The 27,113-nt window shown below is 34.4% G+C and overlaps 1 protein-coding gene across 1 annotated transcript; it reads right to left on the reverse strand.

Moving 5' to 3' along the window:
• Positions 1 to 857: 857 nt before the first annotated feature.
• On the reverse strand, positions 858 to 2,763 carry LOC150099745 (beta-scruin-like). The gene is made up of 4 exons (XM_090403516.1): positions 2,691 to 2,763; positions 2,336 to 2,539; positions 1,416 to 1,642; positions 858 to 1,089 (listed from the first exon to the last, which is right to left on the reverse strand). Exons 2-4 carry the CDS (start codon positions 2,458 to 2,460, stop codon positions 929 to 931), a joined length of 513 nt encoding a protein of 170 aa, XP_090259642.1. The 5' UTR covers positions 2,461 to 2,539; positions 2,691 to 2,763; the 3' UTR covers positions 858 to 928.
• Positions 2,764 to 27,113: the final 24,350 nt, after the last annotated feature.

Below are 27,113 nucleotides of genomic sequence, written 5' to 3' on the forward strand. Positions count from 1 at the left end.
TATGAACAAAGACTGATTCATTATTCTCAGTAGTATTCAGCATGGAAGTGAATTCCAGTTATATACAGAATTAGCCAGAATAATCAAAATAAATATAAATTCCACAATTTGATGAAACGGAAATATTTTTCTAGTTTTGTGAATCGATCTACGGTTGATTAATGAGAAAACAAAAATTAAATGGCTGCTACAGAATGTTTCAAAATCTAATTTCGAAATATTTCTTGATGACGGAAGAAAACGCCGTCTTTTACAATTAAGAAGTTTTTTTCTTGAAAAGACTCAATCATTGTACCCCACTACAAATAATGACGAATGTTATCCCCAATTTAAGGTAATTGAAAAGCTATTGTATGCCAATAAAAGCAAACCAAGTAATGCTGAAATAACAATCATGAAGTAATAAAATATATACATCTATAATTGATTTCTGTTGCGCGATATATTTCATTTTAAATAGTTTCAGGAGTTCTAATTTAGTGAGGTTTAATTTGGGCATAATATGCTAGTGCTCAATCTCACTGCTTTTTATAAAAGCATACATGGCGCCATCTAGAGTATTCGTTATCAGGCAGGTTCATGCTGTTGATGGCTTTCGTATGGCTGGCATGTTATTAAAAAGAGAAATTATCAACAGTTTTTTTGTTTTTTTTTAAGATTGATTATTTGAATAGTGACTTATCTGTATTTTAATTTCCCGTAAGTTCATATATAATTTGCTTTTTTTTAATATTCAAACATGTTATTACCTTATAAAATTCCTGTGAGAATTTTAAACATTAAAATGAATCGTAAATCTAAAATTATCTTTTGATCTATTATAATGTATTCATTTTACACACAAATGACACATAAAAGAATGTCAACATTTTTAATGATTCGTGTACAGAGTCAAATGATTTGCAAGCAGCCTCTGAAAAAATGTGCATTATTGTAGTTCAGGCACAGCGATGACAGAAAAGCCACATCTTGGTGTAGGCAGATTAGCACATTCTGTCCAGTCACTCATGTGATGATCATGAGCAAGTACGTCATCCAATTCGGTCATATCATAGGTTGTTAAACCACCAATCACGAAGATTGCTTTTCCTAGTAAAGAAAGATACGATAAATACTGCACGAGTTCGTGTACACGAGAAAGTTGAGTTTAAATGAATGTATTGCAACAATTAATTGCTTATTTTTTTTATTCGCATTTTGTTCTGTTTCTTAATGTTTTAGATGTGCCTGTCTGTTTGCATATCAAAGTTGGTCAAGCTTGATTATTTGTAATCTTTACTATAAGCTACCGAGCAGTAAAATTTTAATTTCATTTGAGCATTCAATTTAAAAAAAGTTTTTGTTATTTTAAGTTTCATATTCAACCACCATTGAAACCTGCGATTTTACGAAATCAACGATTAAGCCTAACTTACCTATAGTTACAGCTGGAGCTGTGTGGCGAGGAAATGGCAAAGGAACATCCAAAACCCACTTGTTGTTTACGTTATCATACCAATAAACATCTCCGATACTTCTGAGAGTAGATTCTTTAACTCCTTCAATGTATGTAACGCCACCTATTACGTATAATTTGTCGTTGCATTCAGTCATAGAAATAAAACAGCGAGGGGATGGAAGGGACGCCTGTTTCGTCCACCAACTAGCAAACAAACAAAAAAAAAAGTAATGTCCAAAGGTGACAAAGAAAATTAAATTTATTCAGTGTGCAATTTAATCATTAGTATTTTAATCTACATTCTAAAATAAAAAAAAAAATTAATGCATATTAGAATCGGTACAGAAATACTAGCAGATGTATATAGATGTCGCTAGCTTCGATTACCTCAAATAATCCATATTTGTTTAATAAGAATGGCTCGCGTGTTTCTGCTATTAGTAGTTGAATTAAACAATTAAAAAAATGTTCTAATTGGTGCACCTTTACTCAACGCTAATAATCCCTAAAGCAAGTAAGGAAATTTAGTAATTTATCAAGAGTGAATCTTTAATTTAGCAAAGTTGTTTTTGTTCAAGTTTGCCGCAGCAATCAATGTTTATTACCGTTTGGTTATGAAGATAAATGACTAACGCAGTAAGAACAAAAGCTTGTTAAAGTTTCCCTGACCTGAGAAATGTTTTAATCTTAAATTATTGCATGTTTTCAGATTCGAATGGAGAAAGAAAAGGAAGTATTAAAATTCACGTAAGCCTTAAAGTAGCAACGCTAATAACGAATAATGTGTAAATATAATTTAACTGCAGTAGGCCAAAGTTTAACCCAAATAAGATTAGAGACTGTAGGGTTGACCCTCAAAATTCTTTAACCGGGATTTTGTTACTTAAAGGGACTTACCATTCTTGCTTCGGGTCGTAGCATTCAACATCTCTAACAACTGCAATTTTTCTGCCTGTGTGATCTTCAACCATTCCTCCTACTATCCACAAGAAATCCCTGTAAGCAATCACCCCCATTGCCATGCGAGGGCTACTGAGACCCGGATGTAGTTCATACCATGAGTCTTGTTCGGGCAAATAATACTCCACCGATGCCAAGAGTCTAAAATACGGATAAATCGTACGGTTATTTACATTTCACAAGAAAAGGCACAAATTTACATTAAAATAAAATACGGCGATTAAAATAAATCGATAACTAATCAAAACGCAGTGTACGGTAAGGGGGGAACCCTACAAATTTCTTTTATTACATTTGCGAGTTGTATTGATAATAAAAATGCAAATTTTGATTTGTCAAATGCAAAATAAAGATATCATGAGCAATTATTAAATACGACTGCGCAATCTTCATCGCGCATAACAAATAATAGCTGACGCAATGTGTTTTTATTATTTATAATAGCGGTCGGCCTCAAAACGTCTCGGTATTTAAAGTAACATCCGGAAAGCATGCAAAATTAAAGCCACAACGGATGCAAGTCATTTGCATAAGTCAAAGTAGGTTAGTTTTAGGGATTAAAATGACAAAATAAAATAAATCTAAAGATTTAAAACTCGACTAGTAGTTTGCAATCTCTTTATTATACAAAAATATAATGCAAATCAAAAATCAGATGACAATGGAAAGAAATTAATAACATACACTGGTGGTGCCATCTATTGAATGAGACAGACTATTATGTCTGCTAATAAAATATGAATGAAAAAATATAACAATTACAAGATGTTCGCCAACGATAAGCCAGTGAGCAACAACCGATCCTCTTAGTAAACTTTACACTTCAAAAATTATGCTTACAATTTTTTTTTTAAATGTAACGTCTCAAATTATTGAGTTTAAGAAGCAACCGATGAATAATTTTATACAAATTAAATAGTTCAAAGGTAATTTTTGCACTTGCAGGTGCGCTTACATTGGGGATGTACGCGTAAGTATGTATAAGTGTAATCTATTACTACCAGAATAACTGAAATGGTGAATGGCTTTCAATAATTGAGACTTACCTAGAGTGGTGACTTTTACCACCCATGGCATAAATTATGCCATCGAGAGAAGCCACACCATGATGAGCTCTGCTATGGATCATGTCCTCGATGCGATACCAATGATTGTTGGTCATGTCATAGCGATAACACGAACTAGTAGCAGTCATATTGCCTTCTTCTTTTGTTAAACGAGTATCACAGCCACCTAATTAGGGAAAAAACAAATAAAGCATTCTAAGGGATATCAAACTCAACTAGGCTTAAGAGCATGTACGAAACAAGTAACTTTGATAGAGTCCATTATTGCTAGCTGGAAAGACGCATGTTATAGATTGAAGCTTTCTAGGTTTTTCTACATTGCCGAAATAGCATAATTTTGTATAACGTATATTGCAGGGATTCTGGCTAGCTGTATGTCAGAAACTAAAAACTGGATGCTCAATTATTTTTCCTCTCCTGTTGAAAGTTCGTAATCTTGACAATGCCATAACCAAAGGCTCTTAAGGGCTACAATAAGTTATTGAGGATGCAGTTTCGATGCTGTTGTTGTGGTAACAGTCGCGCTGTGATGCGTGTCCGCCGTTGTTAATGTGTAAACTGTGGCTAGTTGATATTTGGATCCTTGTAATTTAAGTGTATTAACTAACTTCAATTCCTGAATATACTTATTAAAGATTAAACACCGACTTACCAATTATGTAGATATTGTTATTAAGAAGCACACTGCGATGATGGTGTCGAGGAGTGGGTAATTTACCGCAAGTATCCCACTCGTTAGCTGCTGGATTATAGCGAGAGATCATACTTCCTATGCAAGAGACACAAAACACTTATTGTTTATGTATAAGTAAACTTTTCAGAAGTTTAAAATGTTGTGAAGATGGATGTTTTCATAATACATATTTCATTTAATAAAATGGCCACGTTTGTATTAACTATGAGTCTAAAAACCAATATTTCAGTTCTGCAATATCAACATATAAAAAGTAGACGATTAATTTTATATTCCATAAATATATTTTCTAGGCCTGCTTAGTATGCCCGACTAATATAGACAAGCGAAGTCTGCAATTTCTACTGGGCGTGGGATGAATTAGGACCCCTCCTCAGATTTTCAATCACTTGGATTAAAGCATGAAAGCCTTAGAGCGCGTAGGCATAATGACCTAAAGACAAATCCATCTTTCAGAATAACTCAGATTTTAACCTTTCCAAGAGGTCGGATAAGAGATGAGATCACAAGGAAAAAGGCCGCGTCTATTATAATATTCATTAGCACTTCCAACCGTAGATCGCTTCAGAGAGAAACTTGGAAGAGTAATTGCGAGAGATTGAAAAACTTAAATGGGATGTAATCGGACTCGGACATGCGAAGAAGAAGAGTGGAACATCTAATTAAGCTGCAGAATGACCGTGTGTTTTACTACAGCTGTGAAAAAAATTCTTTGTATGAAAATAAACGCCGTATATAGGAGACATTGTTTAAAACGGGAAGTGATCCTGGAATGGTGAGGTCTAAAATTATAAAGGGCAACTGAACAAAAGTTCAGGTACATGTATTTGAAACTTGAAAAAAAAAAAAAGTTGTCTTAAAAGAACTTTCAAATAAAAATGAGATTAATATACAAAGAAATACTGTAATTAAAATCTTTGAAATGGGTGGAATTATTTCTCACGCGCGAAATAATGAAATTTCGAAAAAATAGACATGCTGCTATGAAAAACTCATTTGGATATCCGGGATTGTGCAAAAGGAAGAAAAGAATGACACACGAAGTCAGAAATTTTAATTAAAAAAAAAAAAATTAAAAATTAAATTACGGACATTCTGCAAACAACTTTGGCATTAGGGAAAAACAAACGTTGCTCCGAAAAGAAAGGATAAAATAATTAGATAAATAAAATGAATTATATAGCAAAAAGAACTTCACAGCGAGAAATAATACTTCAAAAAGAGTTGTGATTTGAGTCAAAACTTAAACTGATGTAATTTTGAAAACTATGAAGCGAGGGGGGGGGGGAGACTCCTGGCGCCGAATGTGATTCAAGTGGGATTGTTGAAAGGTGGAAGTAAGAAAAACAGACTGATTATTAACACGAGTGTTTACACTTCGCAAATATGAAAAAGTACAGACCCATTAGTTTATTACCCGCAAAGAGGAGAAAGCAGCGTTTCAACATCCACTATAATCAACCATATCTGTACTGTTATTATATTAAATTCTAATTTATCTAATTGTAAAAGCATTTCAGACGAAACCTTGAAATGAAATGCATGTATAGTCCTTTCCACCTTTTGTCATTAAATTGGGAAAGCAAAATTAATATTTTCTGATAAACTGGAGAATAAGATGGAGATCCAATTTCTCCAAAACACTACGCATCCATCTTAGATGAAGTTTTCAGAAATGGAATTGGAAGAAGGAAGGATTGACTCATTTGTGTTTTGCTGATAGATATACACTGCAGTTCTCTTATCAAAAGATCGAGAATTCTGCAACCCAGTTCGACCGGACAGTCGAACTGGGTTGTGGAAAATAAATTTAAACAAAACGAAATTAATTATAAGTGATTTTTAACAGCAAAAAAGAGATACTGGGGATCCATGTTCATCTGGGTAAAAAAAAAAAAAAAAAAAAAAAAGGAAAAAATAGAAGAATTAAAAGGATACCACGTGGTTGGATGGCAATAGAGAGGATAAATATCTAAAAAGGTGATATTCCTATTAGTTTGAACAGGAAAGCTTTAGGCCAGTGTGGTTGGCGAATGGAAAGTTACCAAGAACAGAATGGAAATGAATATCTTTGGTATGACACTTAAAGACAGATACCTTCCCATATGATAAGATCGAAAACAAGTGTACAGGAAGACATGATCAGTTTCTTTAAGTTTACAAAATGGAAATAGACCGGATACGTTGGGAGATATAACAACGCAGTGTCCTAAATTAACAGAATAGACCTTTTGGAGAGCAGCAGGCAAAGCGAAAGGCCAAGGCGAAGATAGCAAGATGAAATTGTTACGATTGTTGGAATACAATGGACGAGAAATCAGAACAGAATGAAGAAAATTGGAGAAAGCCTTCGTCTCGCAGTGAGCAGATCCAGCAGGTTGGATTTTGAAGCTGTAAGTTTATAAACATTTATAGTGTTTTTTTTACTCTTAATGATATTTACTTAAACTATTAAATTAATAGTTTAAGTAAATGGCTTTATTAGCTAAAGCAAGTTTTGGAAGCACGCGCCAGTAAGAAATGAATGACGTACATCCAAGTAGCTGAAGACAAAGTTATTTAATGAAGGTGTTCTGAGAGAGAGAAATTATCTCCTTCCAATAGATGTTTGCATTTCTGAATCTAAAAAAAAAAAAAAAACGTACGCACATCCCCATAACTTATTTCTTATTATGGTATAATTTTAACAGAAAGTTTGTGCAACTTTGGGATAAAACTGATGCTATTAGTAAACATTCATCATTATATAGAGTAATTATGTTATCCAAAGTGAAGTTAGATTGAGTGGGATTTATTGTTGTTAAACGATATTACTCTAAGAATAGTAAGTAATAGTGAACATGTAATCTTCTAAGACGACGAAAATTTGTAAGCTTATGAAAATCCCTGCAGTCTCTCAGATTTATTTCAAATGATCCATTTGAAGAAATGAGCCTTTACGCATTTTTTAAGAACAGCACATGTGACCAGTATAAAGGAAGGTACTATTACTCATATCTTATACAATCCTACATATTCCATGAATAAATGTTTAGATAACTGAGTAATAAACTATTTAATAAAGTAACGAATTATGGAATCTTACCGACGTCATCATTTCCTTCAATATCCAAGTTGATGCCACCCATTACTAAAATTGCAGGAGTGTGAAGAAGCTGCACGACTTGGGTTTCAACATCTATAGGCTGCATGTCAGGCTTGTGCTCCAGACCAGTTGAGTACTCCTTGTGAGCCAAGAAATCTACTTCGGTGCTATTTTTAAAAGCTTCATCGATGTGAATGCTGTGATGTCGAATTTTTCTAAAACTATGAGAAGGTGTGTGAATTATAGGAAGCATCTCAGTTTGAGTAGCTGAATGAGGTACGGCACTGGTGTATATGCTCTGTATGTAATCTTTGGGATCTTGGAAATGGATAAGAAGGGGTTCCTCACTTTTCTTTAAAACTTGTTTTTCGCCCGTTTTAGATTTCGTACTTCTCCTTCTTTTGTCTATTTGCTTGAGAAGAAGGAAGTCAACACACGGATCGGTGGGTTCAACACCTTTAGTTCGTCCCTTACGATTATTTCTTTTATCGAAGCGACTATTTGATTGCGTTTTTGGCTTCGTTACCTCAGTACCTTGAATCGGCAACACATCTTCAACCGAAAGTTCTGTTACTACGACATATTGTTGAATTTTTCGTAATTCAATTTGAGAGTTATTTCTGTTTTCGGTTGGAGTTGGTGAGGAAGACAATATTAAGCCTTTCGTAGGCTGAAAGGAAACTCTTATTAACAAATGATTAAGCAGAAAATTAGAATTGTTCAATGAAATTTTACTTTTTTAAAAAATCGTTAGGTCCTGTATTTATTCGTGAATCATTCTAAGTTTAAAGCTTTATATTAGAATAATTCATTTGAATAAATTTTGGTTTTCAAATATCGTTTTAAGGGTTTAAACCACTGATTGTGTGCAGTATTTTATATCTACAAAATCTTAACATTTTCTGAAATATGGTTCGTTTTTACAGCAATGTTTGAATACAAAATGAATACATCTTGCTGTTAATGACCAAACACTTATTGTTAATCTTATAGGCTATTTTTGTTGAGTTAGTATCTGACCAGTTGTTGATATTCTTTGCCATTAAAACTTGTTTTGAGCAATTAAAATAATTGCAAGCGGTACTTGTGCACCCCAAGAAAGTATATTTTGTCATAACATGATTTTTGCTATTTTATTATTTTTACTACGGTGGTACTTATACTAGTACTCAAGTTAAATATATATATGCACACACCCTGGACTCATTGCCGCTAGAGAGTCCTTGTGTTTGCCAAAAACATAAATGATACTCTGCACGTTTTAGGTACAAAATATAATGAACAGTTTTGTATCAAAATGCGAATCACTACTCAGTTATCTGTTTTTGCCTCGATGTGGTTGGTTTTATTTGAATTAGATATTTAGAATCTTGATTAAAAATTGTCCGATTTTCTCGTTGGTTTAAATCGGAACCACCCCATTCCTGTCAAAATTTCACGAAGTCATGTATCGTAAGTCAACTGTGAAATGAAAATTACTGAATCTTTTCTTGTCTACTGTGTTACAGTGTGTCGGCTTCGCTATTTTAAAAATAATGTGTGTGTCTGAATGATTGCCCTCACGAGTATCATTTAAGTATCTCTGGTTTTCTTCCACTATATTCATCTACCATGGCAGCTTCCGTAGCTCAGTCGGTTTAAACCCTTTTGGTTGGGAAAAACCTGGGTTCGAATCCCGTTTACCAGTGCTTTTCAAATGAAGATGAGTTAGCCGGTTTCATAAGGTGATGGCAGGGTTATTCTTACTGGAAACTCGAGTTTTTTCTTTCCGTATACAAACAAACCGGCCATGAGAACACACGAAATTTACGTATCAAGTATACTTATAGGCCTATGGGCTAACCACCAAACCTGGTTACGAAATCCAAGGATACCTTGGACGGTTACAGGCGTTTAACGGTCAGATAAGAACGAAGATGATATTCATTTACCTTGAAAACTGTTAGTTTTCCCCAAAAACATTGTAGCTCACATTTTACATTCATTTATCTTTCTCTAAAATAAGACAATGGAAAATGTAATACAAAAAGAAATATTTAAATAACTACACAAATATTATTTACATAAAGAAAATTGTAACAGACATAGTTTCTCTCTCACATTCACTCACTTTAATTTTTTTTTTTTTTTTTTTAAAAAGGAAACAAATTCCTTTACAAGTTCCCTCCAGGAGTAAACCATTATGGCTTTTCACTACAGTTTGTAAACAAACATTCCTTTTACTAATTAATTCTGTCTAGAATTAAACAACTATTGCATTTCACTACAATAATTTACAATGAAGAATCTTCACTCTGGATCAAAGTTAACATTCTTTTCCCGTCAAGGAACTTATCCCACCTCTGTGACTTCAGTACAAATAATTCTCAGATTTTTCCTACTCTAAGATGTTAAACAGGAAGAGAAAATACTTAAACTGTCTACCTTACAGTTCTCTGAATATAATCTTCATTACATAAATTCAGATCCTTGTGCGAGTAAGTTTTTTTCCCCTCTTATCTTCGATGATAATGCACGAACTATAAGCAATTTAGAAGAAACAAACTTTCTACTTGAGATGAAATAAGAGACACCTCCTGCTGTAACTGCTTTCCAATTTGAGTTACTGTATACGCCTTTACGTATATATTCCAGGCCTCCTCCTAGATTATCTTCAGGTGGTTGTACACCATTTCAAAGAAATAATTGCTTTCAGATAAAAAAAAATCTATACGAATACGTTCCTGTAACTCTTTTTCCCTTCAATCATTGCTAGCCGTAACCACTTCTCTCAGCCACGTTTCTTCACTGTCCACACTCTTCTTGTGCATACCAGCTTACAACTACCGGCATTATCCAGAATGTAATGCATGTGAGATGTTGAAGTTCATGTTTGTTTTTGTTGCCATTACGAAATATTATAACATATACGCACCTCCATGGAGCCCTTAATCTCATCGCAGAAAGTCCATTACATAAAGCCCAATTCGAAGAACAGCGCCCGTCGGTTGGAAAAGGCCAAAGTTCGATTCTCATCGTGACGAGAGAATTCTTTATATTAGTTTTTTTTCAATTGAAAGTGAGTGAGTGAGCGAGCTGATCTGATACTGAAGTCGCAGCGTTTTTAATCCCGAGTACAGGCAAATTGGCATTGAGAACACACGCACTTTACAGACAAAAAATACTAGTGATAGTAGTGAGCAGTAGATGGCGTTGTGTGTAGACAATGATGGTAGTAGCGGTTCTGTGTAGTTATTGGATTAAATGGTGAAGACGGGGAGCAGAATGCCCTCCCTCGATGAGTCCTTAGGTGTCACATAATAATAAACCTTAACCATCAATACGTGTTGTATTTTGTGTTGAAATCATTCGCCGACAAAGCGCACACAACTGACCCGCAATCTATTCCACTCATTCACTACAAGTAAAAAAATCTATTCCTCACTCCCTTACTAACTACCCTTACTCAGTTTCCATGAATTACCTCTAGTTTTCCTCATTTATTCATGTAATGAAATATTTCCTCCACTTATTGCTAACTTTGGAGCATTAACCAGACTGCGACAAAATCTTAGTCGTTGCTGAGTGACCGAAATATTGCCAAAATTAGCAATACTTGACAACACAAACCCAAGTTACAAATCATTTTAACAACAGCATTTTACAACTAGTTTATTAACATTAATAATTTTTTATTCTCTTTGAGAAGACAAAGACGTGCATTTAATTATAACACTAAATTAAACTCCTCGACAGCGTGTCATAAAAAAATATTACTTCAATTCACCCCATTACTTTCCAATTCTTTTATTGAGACTAATATATATTGAAGTATCGACTTTACTGAAATATAGGATTAGCCAACTTTGTCGACGCATAAGCCAAACACAGTTGTAGGTTTGATCGCTGTAATAATGGTACTGTATATTTAATACAAGACTGTTATTATGAAAAGAGCCTTTTTTATGATCATCTCCGGTCGTTTAGCTACGTAATAAGTAATCTGCCTTAGATTTTTAATGATTGAGGGTAGTGATGATTGTCATTAATACAGGACTAGGTAGATATCTGATAAATCAGGATTCATTACGACACGTAATTTAAGTCGTATTCAATCGAAACTCAGATTACTAGTATTAACGAATAAGTTCCATAAGTTATAATATGAATAACCCTTCATAGTACACAGCTCTTCATTGGTCCATTTTCCATTAGTGGACCATTGGACAGATGTGGAATGGAATAGTAAATCTCAATGCCTTCACATTGGATGGACATTGTGGGATGATCGCTGACAGAAGGACGTTGTTTACAAGGACGTATCGTCTCATGCTGTGTAGTATAGTGAGGTTGATTTTTCGGGTTAGTGTTAACACCTCGTCGTAATTCAGTGAAAAATTGAGCACCTAAACAAATCTGTGTTGTTTATGAGTTGTTGGAAATTACCCGAATAATTATCAGCTTTATTATGCACCACACTATACCAACGATTGGTAACACGGTTCAACAAAAAATGGAATTCAAAGGTCAATAGCTTACGTATAGTTCCCAAAGTTAGACACTGGGTGGAAAACGGCACTAACTAATTCACTTCATAACACCAACATTTTGGTGGAGGAATGCGACAAAATTTCTGCCTATTGACTTTTAGTGGAAAGTTTTAACCGGGAGAGTAGCAATTAATGGCGGCCATTTTATGGAAACGGTTTATATTGAAGTCTGAAACACTCAAATATCCTTGTATTTTTTGGATCGTAGTGTAGATAGTTATGTAAGTTTCCTTTAGAAGTGATTAAATATTCTTAGAATAATTAACTATCATTAATTGCCATCTTACGTTGTTAAATTTTGTCATGTATTTTGAAATGTTACGTCTCACAATTTATTTATTTATTTTTTAATAACGAAACCTGTGGTGAGATCATAATCAAAAGAAACACGTTTTAACTACAGTGAAAATTATTTAATTGTAAACATTTCATCCTAAATATCTTAGGACATCATCAGTACAATAGTTTAAATAATAATGGGAATAACATACAGTTAGGGCGCATGATTACAATAGAAACTCATTAAACGTGCGTAACGTGTTACAGAAGAAAAAAAAAACATGATTATTTTACACAATTTTGTATGAAAATTTCCCATACTTTAGGAATAGCAAGATCATCGTTGCGGTTTAAATTTGGTCTGTGTAGTAGGGCTTCAGAACTTTCTTTATATAAACGTTCATGTTTATATAAAGATCTATGTAAAAGTTTAGACTTTTCCCAATGGATCCTATGGTTTGGATTTTCAATTCCGTGTTGAGAGAGGCCAGATTTCTGCGGTTTAAAAAGACGAATGTGGTCTTGATGTTCCGAGATGCGTTTCTGAACAGACCTACTTGTCTGTCCAATGTAAGACAATTTGCATGAGCATGGAATCTCATAAACGCCAGGCAACATCAAAGGTGAGAGTTTGTCCTTAGGAGAAGTTAACAAGTTGTAAATTTGGTTGATAGATTTGTAAGTAGTGGCAAAATTGTATTTCTTCGTAATTTTAGAAAGACATTCGGAGATGCCTTTGACGTAAGGTATGGGAATCCTATGGACTTGTTCTTGTCTAGTTTAATGTGTGGAGAAATGACTACTGATGATTTTTTGAGTTGTTTTAGGATTATATCCATTTAGGATGGCTGTATTTTTGCTTACTTCTAATTCTTGGTTTAAAGATTCTTCAGAGAAGAAGAATTTGTGTGCTCTATAAACTAGTGATTTAATAATGCCAGATTTCTGAGATGGATGATGAGCAGAAGAATTGTGAATGTAGCGACCTGAGAATGTAGGCTTGCGAAAGACAGACGTGGCGATGGAACCGTCTTCTTTTCTTTGAATGTGTAAATCCAAAAAGGAGATACCCTGTGGAGATTCTTTTTCTAACGTAAAGTTGATGCGATGATGGAGGTTAATTTTATCTAGAAACAGTTGTAATTCATGTTCGGGATGATCCCAGACTGCAAATACGTCGTCGACATATCTTAACCAAATTTTTAGTTTGGGTTCAAAAGTGAATATTTTTTCCTCAAGGTGTTCTAGAAACAAGTTTGCTAGGTTTGGTGATAAAGGAGATCCCATTGCTATTCCTTCTTCTTGCTTGTAAATTTGACCTTTCCAGATGAAGTAACCTGATGCAATAACAAACTTGAACAATTCAACTATATCAGACGGAAATTTTTGAGTTAGTAATTATATTTTCTTTATGAGGAATGTTCGTGAAGAGGGAGACAATGTTGAATCTGATTAACAAGTCGGTTTTTGACAGTTGAATGTCTTTCATTTTTGTGTGAAACTCTGTAGAATTTTTGATTGAAGAGACTGAGTGGCCTATATGTGGATGGAGAAGGTTAGATAAGAAACTTGATAACTTGTAAGTTGGACTTCTATTACAGTCTACGACAGGTCTAAGTGGAACATTAGTTTTGTGTAGCTTAGGTAAGCCATAAATTCTAGGAGGTCTGGCATGGTATGTCTTACGTTTTTTGATTGTTTCTTCATCTAAGGAGGAAGTTTCATTAAGTAGCTTATTTAATTTTCTGAGTTGGCGTTTTGTAGGATCATAATCCAATTTGGCGTAAGTATTACGATCATGAAGAAGTAAATTCATTTTTCTATCATATGAATTGGTATCAAGAACCATATTTCCTTTATCAGCTCTGGTAATGATTATGTTTTTATTACGTTTTAAGAATGTAATAGCTTTCAATTCTGATGGTGGGATATTTAATTCCGGAAGTTTGGCATTGTAGATCACTTTAGCTACCTCAAAACGAAGTCTGTTGGTTTCAGTACTGGAGAGATGGTTGACGTTTCTTTCTATATTATGTATGAAGTCTAGATATGGGAAAACGTTTTGGTGAAATCGCAAATTTATGGCCTCTTGCTAGAACATTTAATTCGTCCGTTGTTAGTGGACGGTTAGATAAATTGACGTAAGGTATGGGAATCCTATTGACTTCTTGTCTGGTTTGATGTGTGGGAGAGTGACTGTATGTTATTCTTATTATTGTTTAAACTACTGTACTGATGATGTCCTAAGATACTTAGGATGAAATATTTACAATTAAATAATTTTCACTGTAGTTAATACGTGTGTTTCTTTTAATCACAATTTATTGATTGTAGATAAACGTCGTTCCGTGATTCCAGTGCAATCTTTGGAAAGAATACATACGTCATAAAAAATGTGGATTAAAACAGAAACAGAAAATATTTATAAAAGCAAGAACAGATGGACAAATTTTGCACAAATGGAAGGCGATGTATGAATAGCTCCAGAGTTCCATGGTCGTTCTAAACACAGCCAGAGAAGTCTGAACTCCTAATAAGATAGGAGGACTGCAACAAACCTTGCTGGAAAGCATTGAGAAGAATGAAACACTGGGGGAGAAAGTTTGCAACCTGTGGACATGCAAAAATCGTGAATGAGATCAGATCATTAAGATCATGGATTTTATGCAAATTTAATATTCACTGCATTCACTTCTGTCTTTCAGTAGAAAAGAATGCACTCCAGCTTTCAGTTGGAGGGTGTAGATATTTGGATTCTATGACTTGGCAAATACTCTTGTAGATTGAGAAAAGTTTAAGGTGGTTCTGCTGCTGGTGATGAGAGATGAATTTGATCTGGAATGCTAATTAAAAAAAGTACAATTACTTGGTGCCGGATGAAGGACTTAAACATATTGTGCATTATACAAAAGTTTAGAATGCATTATACAAAAGATGAAGTATAGTTTAGTTGCTATATATAAAATGGAAGCATGCGCAACTACAAGCCAGTCACTGTACTCTAGAAAGCTATCTTGATCTTTCTACCAGAAAGGTTATGATAATTCCAGATAATGTATCGTGTCATAATAAAGGCGTACAAAATCGTAATTGTAACTATGAGTAAACTGTCATCTCTTTAACGTATTCATGATTATCGCCAGAACAAATCAGTATCGTTTGGACAATAAAACTATTCAATACAATTCATCCTATCATTTTATTAAAGATCATATACAGGTCTACTTCGGGAACTTACCTCTTCCCATTCTGAAACAGATTTCATAATATTAGTCATCGTACGATCTATAGGTTGAGTCTCGTGGAAGTCAGCAGTATCTGGAAGTTCTCTGAATGAACTGACTTCAGTAATGATTGGATACAGAGGTTCACGCGTTTCGGCTTGAGCACCTTTGCCTTTCAACATTATTATGGAATCAAAATCTTCGTCTGAATCTTCTTCTTCTTCCTCTTCATCATCGATCAGCAGACTTTTGCTTTTGCTTGTATCCAACGAATACTGGGTTTTTTGTTCACCATTTTCAGCAATCACTTGATCGTAAGATAGATTTTCTATGTTCTTAAATTGATGTGGTGGAGGTGGAGCAGATGATTTTTTTGTACGTAGTTGTGAAATAACGGCGTTCTGCTGTTCTAACTGCATCCTAGTTTTATAACCGCGGAAAGCTGCCTGAATCCTTGTAGCGGCTATCTCACGTCGATATGCACTGTATCGGTCTTTGTCGTAAATGTAGGTGTCCTGTAATAAAAATACTAACCATTAGGCGCATAAAGTGCCATACGTAATTCGATATTTACATCTTACAGACAAAAAATAAGTTATTAAAGTGTACAATGAGGTTCAACTTTAGCATTTTTCATTATTGCAAATACAAGGGAGCAACTTACCCATAATACTAGGGATTCAAGTGGGTGCAGGAATGTACGAGGTTGGCAGCTATAACATTGAAATCTGTCTTCTTGTCCAACTAATTTGGCTGCAATGTAACTGCAGTAAGAAAGAAATAAAAAATAAATTACTTTAGTATTTGCATATTCAATTCAAAAGTGCTTATTAGTGAAGACTGGGATTTCTTATAATGTCAGTAAAAGTAGAGCTATCCTAAGAAAAAATGGTGAGGGTGGACATACTTTCACACCAACTAAACACTTAATTTTTCTTAATCATTGTACTTAAGAAATGGAACTTGTTCAATTAAGTGCGAGAATTAAAAGTCTTTAAACACTTACCATGTACTCTTGAGTAGTTTTTCTTTGACCCAAGGCATTTCTGTGACTGCTGGAAGCAGTGGGGGGTGGTGACAAGCCAGAACTTCTTCCAGTGTCATCAAAGGAAAACGAATACACTCAATAACTTGCTGAACGTATTTCTCTCTTTGCAAATATTTTTTGCTGAGCCATTTAAGTGCTGCTAGGTAAACGACCACCTCACTAAAGAAAAGAAATTAAAAAAAAAAATACGAGTATAAATGTTTCTTATTGTTACATGCAGATACTTCTTAGACATGACTGTGGTGATGGGATGATGTGCACACTTTGCATGAATATTTTATTGATATTGATTATTTGATCATTATTGACAGAATTAAGCATCATAACACGCTGGTGTCCAAAACCTTAGGACGAACATGAAGATTACACCCGCGAATTCAGACGAATCAGCTTGTGGCAGTTTGTATAAATGTGTCATTTTATAAATACCACATTTATAACTTCCAATTATTTATTTTTTATCAATTTATTTACTTTTATTATTTATGAGCATGGTGAAAGGTATTAAATTAGGTATGTTTTATGGTATGTTATACTAGCAAATTATTAAACGCTGAACTTCTCAACAGTATTGTGACATGCGCAGATACGTATTATTTTAGGAGTCGATTGCTCATTCTGTCACTTTTTAAAACTTATAATTATTCATATTGTAGCAACAATTTTAATCATTTTTATATAAATATTAATATCCAAGATGTCCAATACATATTATTTACGAAACAAATGTGTTTGTTGGCGGCCAGTATTATGCGATCGTTGAATTCACTGGCTACGAAGTTGCGTATTTTTCTCTGTTAAGTTGTTAACCATATGACATTGGCAGTAGTGTGACTTGTTTTTATTGTGTACGATGTTATTATATGGAAGCAGCAGGTAAGACTGTGAATATGTTGTTTTTATATTCAATAGCTTATATATCAATAAATTATTTGTTTACTGTTAATGACGATTACCTACGCAGTTAGTAGAAACACGCTCTGGTGTAATATAATAGCGTACATACACTTGTTGCGGTCACGTCCGGTTGAAGCTATCTCTAAAAGAACGACGAAACTTTGGCCTAGTGAATGTTTTATTCAGATATCAATATTTTAATAATTCATAGAGTATGGAAATACACTGGGAGCCATTTTCACTACAGGAAAGAGAAAATAGCATATTTAAATGTGCGTGCTTTAATAGTGGGTTATTTACTTAGTTGGAAGAATTTATCGGATTGGTGCGGCAGATAATTATAACATTTGCAGGCACTGGATAGTATGCGAGATTTATATCGATAAATAGCTGATACATAGCTAACATCAGTTTGACAACCGTTGTCGTAGCGTAATGAATGAATAAACTATGGGAATGCAGTTCATTCTGACAGACACTTCTTTGCATGACAAATGTCGCTATCACGTGACATCAAATGTGCTTGGAATCAGCGAAGCCCTTAAAATGTATATTTTGAACACTTTTATATCATGCTGTTTTATGATGCACTAATTACATTTAATGAAACATTTATAAAGGTATTTTTTACAAATGCAAGAAACTGTTTTGAAGACAAGATGTTTTTATTATTATTATTATATAAAAACCTCCATGGAGTCAAAGACTCATCGTGGGAGGTCCACTGTTATACACACAGTTTATCATACTGTGCCTTAAATATATTCACTGTCTCTGCACACACCACACTCTCGGGCAAAGCATTCCAATCACACACCACTCTCCATGCAAAAAACCTGCGCCTCACTCCCTTGCTCACACCCTCCTTATACAGCTTCCAGGAATGACCTCTTGTTCTCCTGCTATCCTCACCCATTCTGTGCAAAACCTCCCCGACGTTAATCTGGTAATAACCACTCAACAGCTTATATGTCTCAATCATATCCCCCCCCTCCTCCTTCTATCCACCAATTTCTGCAAATTGCATTTTGTCAATCTGTCTTCATACTCTACATTCCAGAGACCAGAAACCACCTTAGTCAATCGCCTCTGAACTTTTTCCAACGCAATTTCATCTTTTTGAAAACCAGGTGACCACATCTGTGCACAGTAATCCATATGTGGCCTGATCAAAGCCTTATACAAAGGAACCATAACATCCTTACTTTTACAAGTCAATGTCCTCCGCATCATTCCCATTATCCGCTGTGTTGTCTTCACTATTTTAGTAACACGTCCCCGAAATTTTAGGTCCTTGTCTACAATCACTCCCAGATCTCTCATTTCCTCTACCTCTTCCAAGATATTTGCACCGATTGTGTACTTTACATCCCATCTCTGCTTCCCAAATTTCAAAACCTTACACTTTGAGACATTGAATTGACATCCCCACTTATTTACCCATTCAGACAGTGTATTCAAGTCCTCTTGCAAAGCTACAGCATCCACACTACTCCTGATAGCTCTGCCCAACTTTGCATCATCTGCAAACAACTGCACATCACCATTCAGACCTCTCCAGATATCATTTACATACAAATTAAACAGCAATGGACCCAAAACAGACCCTTGAGGTACACCACTAGTAACTTTCCTCTTCTGGGATATCGCTCCTCCATAGGCAACTCGCTGATACCTATCAGACAACCAATCTCCAATCCAGTGAACCAATATACTGTTCAGCCCCATCCGTTTCAATTTAATTACCAGCTTGTCATGTGGCAATTTATCAAACGCCTTTGCAAAATCTAAATATACCACTGCATATGCAATACCCTTATCCAACGCATTTGTCACTTTATTATAAAAAGTAAGCAGGTTGCTAAAGCATGATTTTCCTTTAGTAAATCCATGCTGGCCACCAAAGAGTATTTTTCTGTTGTCAACCCAATTCTGAACTTTATTCCTAACTAACTTCTCTAATACCTTGACCACAACTCCAGACACACAGACTGGTCTATAATTCAAAGCCTTACTCTTATCACCTCCCTTATGAATTGGAACAATTTTACCCTCTTCCCACTCTTTTGGAACTAGACCCAGTGAGAGACTCATGTTGAAAAGATATACAAAAGCTGTTGTTAACTCTCTGGCACATACCCTCAAGACACGTAGTGAAATAGCATCAAGTCCCACAGCCTTATATACATCAAGTCTATTCAATTCCTCATATACCTCCTGTTCACTTACTAACAGTTCCTCCTCCTCTTCTCCCACTACTTTCAAGTTCTGCATGATGTCACATTCGCAAGAATGAAATACCTTTAGAAATTGCTCATTAAATATCTCAACTATATCCTCCGCAGCAGTTATCATTCCTCCGTTTTCACCAATCAATCCCATTCTACCATAATCATTTAGTTTTCGCTTAATTCATTTGAATAGGAATAAGAACGGATATTCAGATATACTTTTAGTTGAAGTGTAAAGGCTTTCTTTGAAACCGTTCGCCTACTCTAGATAGGAGATATCTAAATGTTACGTTACAAATTATATTGGCAAAATCATAAACAAGAGTCAAAAAGCTGCTGCTGAATTTAAAATAAATTGGCGTTATAATTATTTTTTTTTAGATATAAGCTACTCCTTGATAAATTTCTTAATGGCTTGATACAAATTTTGATTTTTAAAATGTTGGTAACATTTTAGGACACTTGTTCACTTGTTATGTTTGGTGATCAGTTCAAGTTATTATTATGAATTAAATTTATTGTTGGTTTAAACAGTATTTCTTGTTATTGTAGTGTCATAGACTTAATGATTTATTGAAGAACTCGATATAATTCTAATATATCTCTCACCTCCTGGTGCCAAGCTCATCTGACGATAGATATTCACACACCTGATCCACTTCAAGTTCTTGAAACTCCTTGGTTCCAGCCAGTTTTTCAAAATTTTTCTTCATTGTATTGAAAGCTTTAGTACAAGCTTCGGTCATTCCTAATTTCTTAGCAGTCACATAGATATAGATGGAGTTCACAAAAGGTTTCATCTTTCCTGCCATTACCTACAAAGAGAAAAAGTAAAAGATTTTCGGGTTTCTGGCTTGAAACTTGCTGAAATCTTGGATTGTAAACATATTAATTATTTACCCTCCTCCCTCCAAATAGTAATAAAAAAACTTTGTACAGAATTTTGCTGATATTGAACGTTTGCTAGTAAAAGCTTCGAAAAGTTGCCCTTATATAAATGCAGATTTCTGAGTTGAAACAAGTCGTTGCTTCTGACTCAAAAATGTAAAACTTGAGGAATGATAAAAAAAAAATATAAAAAAAAAGTCAACGGTGAATTATTTTTTCGTTGATAACATTTATATTTTCATAAAATTATTTACTATTTATTTTTCTCTATATTTTCTGGGTTCGAATGACTTGTTTCTAATACCATCCTAAAAGTTTCTTCCGAGAGGCACATCAAGTAGAGGGTGAGTGTAAGAAATCGTGTTAGAAATCTTTTTGATGCATATTTTGCGAGAAAATTCTGAATATTATTTTAGTTCCTTGGCGATTGCATGGTGATAAATTACTGTAGCATAGGTAGCGAACATATTAATCCGAAAAAGCCGAATTTTCGTCGTCTTTTTTTTTACATCATAATTTTGGTTTTGATTTCGGTTTACTATTTTCGGTTTTGGTTTCAGTTCACTATTTTGGTTGAGTGCTGCGCGTTGTTAATAGGGCTAACAAGTTGCTATTCGTAGTGTTTTATTCAGCTTGTGTAGCTATAAAATGGATACGTCTTCAAGAAAGCGTTCAAAAATAGTTACTTTTTCTCAGCACACATCCATGACTTAAAAAAAAAATTGCCAATGAGTGTGGTGTTGGGTTGGGTACTATTTTAATGCGATTTTAAAGAGGTTTAAGGAGAACAGGTATCTTTTCTCCTGACAGAAAATGAAAATGTGGACGAAAAAGGAAAACTACACTCAAGATCGCTTACTAGTTACGAAAAGCAAAATGAATCCAACGTTGTCTGCTGTAGACTTAGACTCTTGGCAGCTAGCTATAATGTTTCTGACATGACAGTTCGTCGAAGATCGTTGGAAGCAGGAAGTGGTTTTTAGAGACTTTTTAAAGACATAAAAAGAAACAACTGTTGACGAAAGATGTGCAGAAAAAGAGACTTCAATTGGCAAAAGTGTACAAAGATTGGACTGTTGAGTAGCGGAAGAAGGTCATATTCTCAGATGAGAGTCAAATTTTTTGTCCAAGGAGAGCGAGTACTTTATGTTCACAAATCATCGGCTGAGAAGACGTCTCCAACAAGCTCTTAAACACCCAGCTAAAAAGATGCTCTGGGGATGTTACCGGTTGTCTTACACATGACGGTCCAGGATCACTTGTGTCTGTTGACGGTATGATGAAAAGCGACCAATACATAAAATTATCAGAGTAAAAAAACAGTGCCACGAATCCAGAAAGACAAAAAATTCATCTTCCAAACAGGATCTCTCTCCATGTCACACTTCAAAAAAAGTGAAAGAGTTCCTTAAAAATCACATCCAATTGCTTCAGTGGCCAGGTAACTCTTCTGACATTAACCCAATAGATAATTTGCGGACAATAGTGAAAAAGAGATCTGGAAAATTAAATTGTGATCCATCATAAAAGTGTGGTTTCGAGATACAGAAATAAGAAAAATGTATTATACCTTGGTACAGTTTCATTTTTGTACTTATTTTCTTGCGGAATTAAAAATTTTCTTTAAAATGTGAGTGTTCGGATTATGTAATTTACTCGCTACTGTATATAAAGCAGTTTCATGGTATGGTAAAAATAGCTTAAAAGATATATTGATTCACAGACGTAAGTGATATCTTCACATCTCGAAAACAAAATAAATAGTTTACCAAATGTAGCAAAATGAGCTTACCTGGTATTAAAAATAAGGTAAGTTAAATTAATTTCCTGTTTGGAATATTTTAATTGTTAAATCATAATCTTTTGCTATAAATACAGTAAGAATGGTATTAGTTATGCAGTAAATCACTTAGCATGTAGGAAAGTATATTTCCTCATATATCCATGTGATATATATATATATATATCGTTTATCGATTCCTAACAATCGGCATTTTTTTTTTTTTAATGGTTGCGAGAATGGTAATACTCGGAAAAGTAGTTTTTTAGTTGATTTCTTTACAAATGGAATCGCTACCCTTTTAAATGGGACACGCTATATGAAAACTAAAACGGAGATTATGTTTTTTTTTTTTCAAATACATATATTAATATAATTAAAAATACCCTAAATGAATTAGTGTACTTTAATAAAGCTGCATCAAATTTCGTACTATTCTTTTTTTCTTTTCAGTTCTTCCAAGAATTTAGCCGCAATTTCAGTAACTTTGCTACTCTTAGTAGAATAATATGGTTCAGTTATATATACCTCTGAATTACCTATGAGCATATACACATCGCAAACTATTCGTCTCCGTGTGCCATATGCCATTGTGATTGAAGCCGTTACAAAGTTGGAGATATGGACAAAAGAAAAAAAAATCTTCCACCACGAAGTCACGATCGATCCATTGGACACCCGCGATTTTGACGATTTCTCATTTCTTAGGATTATGCGGGCGTTGATGATTACAGGCTTTTGTCAGTAATGCAAAATTACTGAGATTGATCGATAGATTGTCTCAATGCAATGTTCGTGGCTTATGTGAACGTAATATCAAAAATACTCATACATTTATAAAACTCCTACATTAGTTTTTCACTGTGTTGAAATTTGCAGTGATGGAATTCCTAAATTAGGAATTAAATTTTAAATTCAATATATGAAACAGATTTCTTAATTTTTTTAAATACATGGAATATATTTTATGAAGGATATATATATATATATATATATATATATATATATATATATATATATATATAGATAAATATATATAAGTTTATTAAATATATATATATATTTAATAATAATATATATATATATATATATATATATATATATATATATATATATATATATATATATATATATATATAGATAAATATATATAAGTTTATTAAATATATATATATATTTAATAATAATATATATATATATATATATATATATATATATATATAGATAAATATATATTTATATATAGATAAATATATATATATTTTTTATATATATATATATATATATAAAAAAAATTTTAGCCCACCCACGGTACCAATATATGTACTATAGTTTTACAGAAAAGCCTCTCATGGGTAGAAGCTACTTAAAAAAAAAAAAACGTCCACGCCTAACAAATGGGCTGACTCACACTTACATAAAGACGACACAATCTAAGAAATTTGAATAAAGCAAGTGGTTTTACTCACACAAAAACGATATTGTTTCTTGTGCGTTAATTTTTTTCATTCCACTTCATAATTATGATAAGAAAATTAACATTCATTGCTATAAAATTATGAATTCTTCATTATATATATATATATATATATATATTAACATTTTTAGAAGTATAAAAAGCTTGAAGCTGCACTCGGTAAGATATTTTAAAATTAAATGTTCCGAACAAAGTATTAGTGCGTGGACCATCTGGATGTGACAGATCTTCGGTCCAAATACTCATATCTTACCGAGTGAAGCTTCTGCACGAACAAACTCATTGTTGCTTCTGCATGAATTAACTTACATCAGTGCAGTATTGTAGGGCATCCTTTATTTCGAGTTTTCTTGCTGCTGAGTAGACTTCGCCTAGATTTTGGCAAGAAACGTTTAGGTCGCCTGTGTACATGAAAGTCAGCAAGATTTCAAAGGCTTCATTTGTCACTGAAGGCAGATTCAGCTGTTAATCAATATACAAAAATTGTATGAATAACCACATATCGAAATTATAATGAAATATTATGTTTAGTGATTATAAATTTCAGGAAGAAAATTAACTATGAATAACTTAATTAGTACAAAATCCAGGGAAAATCAGAAAAAGAAAGAAAGCTTAGAGAATTATATAGGTTTCAAATTTCGTTTGGAAATCATACGAATATATAGGCTGTCGCTCTAAACAAACGATTGCTTGAGAGATTAGCAGTAGAAGAAATGGCAAAGAAAAAGTTTGCTCTAGGAGTATGGAGTTGTGGATGGATTGTTTATACACTTCACAGCGGGAGAATAATAATTATTGTAACGAAATGGTCATAGATTAGTCATAGGTTAGCTAATCTTAAATTAGCTCTGTTCACACATCTTTAAATGCTAATGATGTCAAGTTCGTTTTTAATATTTTTAATGTGATTCTGCCATTGACGACAGCTGTTTGCTCCTTTAATTTTTCTCAGCACTCGAATATCTCTCTAGTGTTAATCAATTGTTTTATTTGTCACCCAACTCTCAGATTTATAAATTAAAATTGGTATGTGAAAAGTGTTGTAATACGGCTAATTAAGTGTTTTGACTGATTTCCTTCTTACTCCAAATAAGTTTATTCATCTGTTTCCTCACCATACCAGCTTTGCTTATTCTGGTATCTTTTTTTCATATTTAATTCGCCATTTTCACTAAAATTGTAGCTAAATAGCTGAAATTTTTTACTTGTTCTGAAGATTTGCTATTGAGAATGCAGTTGATGTTTTTCACATTCTTGCCTGTTTGCATAGTTCTTATTTTTGCTGATTTTCATTTGGAACTTAGTTATTCAGTTTACTTAATCCTAAATAAGTCAAGTAAAAAGATGACTTTAATACTGTCGGTTTTTGTATCAAGTCGAATGCCACTTTCCTTCATAATGTGATCCAAATAGATTATTATTATTACGGGAAATTCCAAGGAGTCCTTAGACTCATCGAGGGAGTCTAAGGACTCCCTCGATGAGTAGTTGTTTAGGGACTCCCTAAACAACTACTCAACATCCACACAGTATCTATCATACTTTGCCTTGAATGAATTCACAGTCATGGCACCCACAACAGACTCTGGCAACCCATTCCACTCATTCACAACTCTCCAAGTAAAAAACCTAATTCTAACACCCTTGCTAACCACACTCTTGCCCAGTTTACATGGATGGCCCCTAGTCCTTCCACCACCAGTCCTGGTCTGAAAAATATCCTCTGAATTAAGGTCATAGAAGCTCTTCAGTAATTTGAATGGCTCAATCATATCACCCCTTTTCCGCCTATCAACCAATTTCTGCAACCCACAAATCTTCAACCTGTTCTCATAAAGTTCATTCCATAAACCTGCTATCATCTTGGTCACTCGCCTCTGGACCCTCTCAACCTCCTCCCCATCAAGAAGAAATCCTGGCTCCCAGATCTGGGCACAGTAGTCAAGATGGGGTCTTACATCTTGACTACCTTGACATCCTGATAAAGGCTCGATACAGAGGAACAATAACTTGCTTGCCTCTGTTCGTCAAAGTATTCTTCAGTAACCAAGTGATTGGATGAGCTGATTTAGCTACTTTTGCAATGTGCCCCCTAAACTTCAACTCCCTATCCACTGACACTCCCAAATCCCTGACCTCTTTAATCTCCTGCAGTACAGTTCCACCGATGTGGTATACTGCTGCTAATATTTTCACCCCAAAATGCATAACCTTACACTTTGCCACATTAAATTGGCATCCATTCTCCTTAGCCCAGTACTCCAATCTATCCAAATCATCCTGCAAAATTTTGACATCATGTGCATTCACTATTGCTCTACCCAATTTTGCATCATCAGCAAACAAATGAACTGTTCCTCTCAGATCCTTTCCTATATCGTTAATGAACAAATTAAATAGTAGTGGTCCAAGAACAGAACCCTGCGGCGCACCACTAGTCACAGATCGTCTTTTGGACTCTACCCCTGAATAAACTACTCTCTGATATCTCTCCATCAACCACCCTCCTATCCATCTCAGCAACCCTAAATCCATCCCCATATGCTTCAGTTTATTGATTAGAATTCCATGTAGTATCCTGTCAAAGGCCTTAGCAAGGTCCAGCAGTATCACTGTATACCCATTACTTTTATCCAGTTCAGCCATCACTGTGTTATAAAACGTAAGCAAGTTAGTGAGGCATGATCTACCCTTCACAAAACCATGCTGTCCCCATACAGTATCCCATTTTCATCTATTCATTCCTGTATTTTTCTCTTGACTACTTTCTCCAAAACCTTGACAACGACTCCTGTTATGCTGATTGGTTGGTAATTTGCAACAGCAGTCTTGGAACCTCCTTTATGCAGTGGAACTATTTTCCCCTTTTTCCACCCCCTCGGGACTAACTCAGACCCGAGACTCAAACAAAATGGTCAAGGGCACTGACAATTCTTTAGCCGCTTCACGTGAGACCCGAGCTGGTATACCATCCAATCCCACAGATTTATTCACATTAAGCTTTTGTAATATACTATTCACCTCCATTTCATTCACTTCAATTCCCGTATAAGCTATTGCTTCATTCATTCCTGCAATATCACCACCTGGATGATATACTCTTGCAAAGTGCTCTCTCAGTAATTCCACTATATCAACTGATTCAGTTACCTCCCTACCATCGGCATTCCTTAAAATCATTCTGCCGTATACATTGTTTCTTTTACTTGCAGCATATCGAAAAAACTGTTTGGGATTCTCTTTAGCTTGCATGGCTAATTTCCTTTCATAATCCACTTTTGCTTTTCTTACCACACTCGTTACCTTTCTGGCCTGTGCTTTATACTGTTCATGGGCCTGCAGGTCACCTTTCTCCTTAAATTCCCACCACAGTTGTTTCTTTTTTTGCAGCTCAAGCTTAATGGTGTTATTCATCCATTTAACCCCTACTTGATTTACTATCCAGACTCTATGTATACAATCAGCCATTACCTCTTTCAAACGCTCCTTTACCGCTTCCCATGCATTATCAAT

Source organism: Typopeltis vanoorti, chromosome 14, assembly GCF_054136105.1.
Source record: "Typopeltis vanoorti isolate ZY-2024b chromosome 14, IOZ_Tvanoo_1.0, whole genome shotgun sequence".
NCBI classification, from domain to species: Eukaryota; Metazoa; Arthropoda; class Arachnida; order Uropygi; family Thelyphonidae; genus Typopeltis; species Typopeltis vanoorti.

Bases quoted from the DNA above. Each gene is read 5' to 3' on its own strand.
- LOC150099745 (XM_090403516.1), bottom strand. From the start codon at position 2,460: ATGGCAATGGGGGTGATTGCTTACAGGGATTTCTTGTGGATAGTAGGA. The intron at 1,643-2,335 runs GTAAGTCCCTTT...TTTGTTTGCTAG, and splicing joins TACGACCCGAAGCAAGAATG to TTGGTGGACGAAACAGGCGT. The intron at 1,090-1,415 runs GTAAGTTAGGCT...TTTCTTTACTAG, and splicing joins AGCTCCAGCTGTAACTATAG to GAAAAGCAATCTTCGTGATT.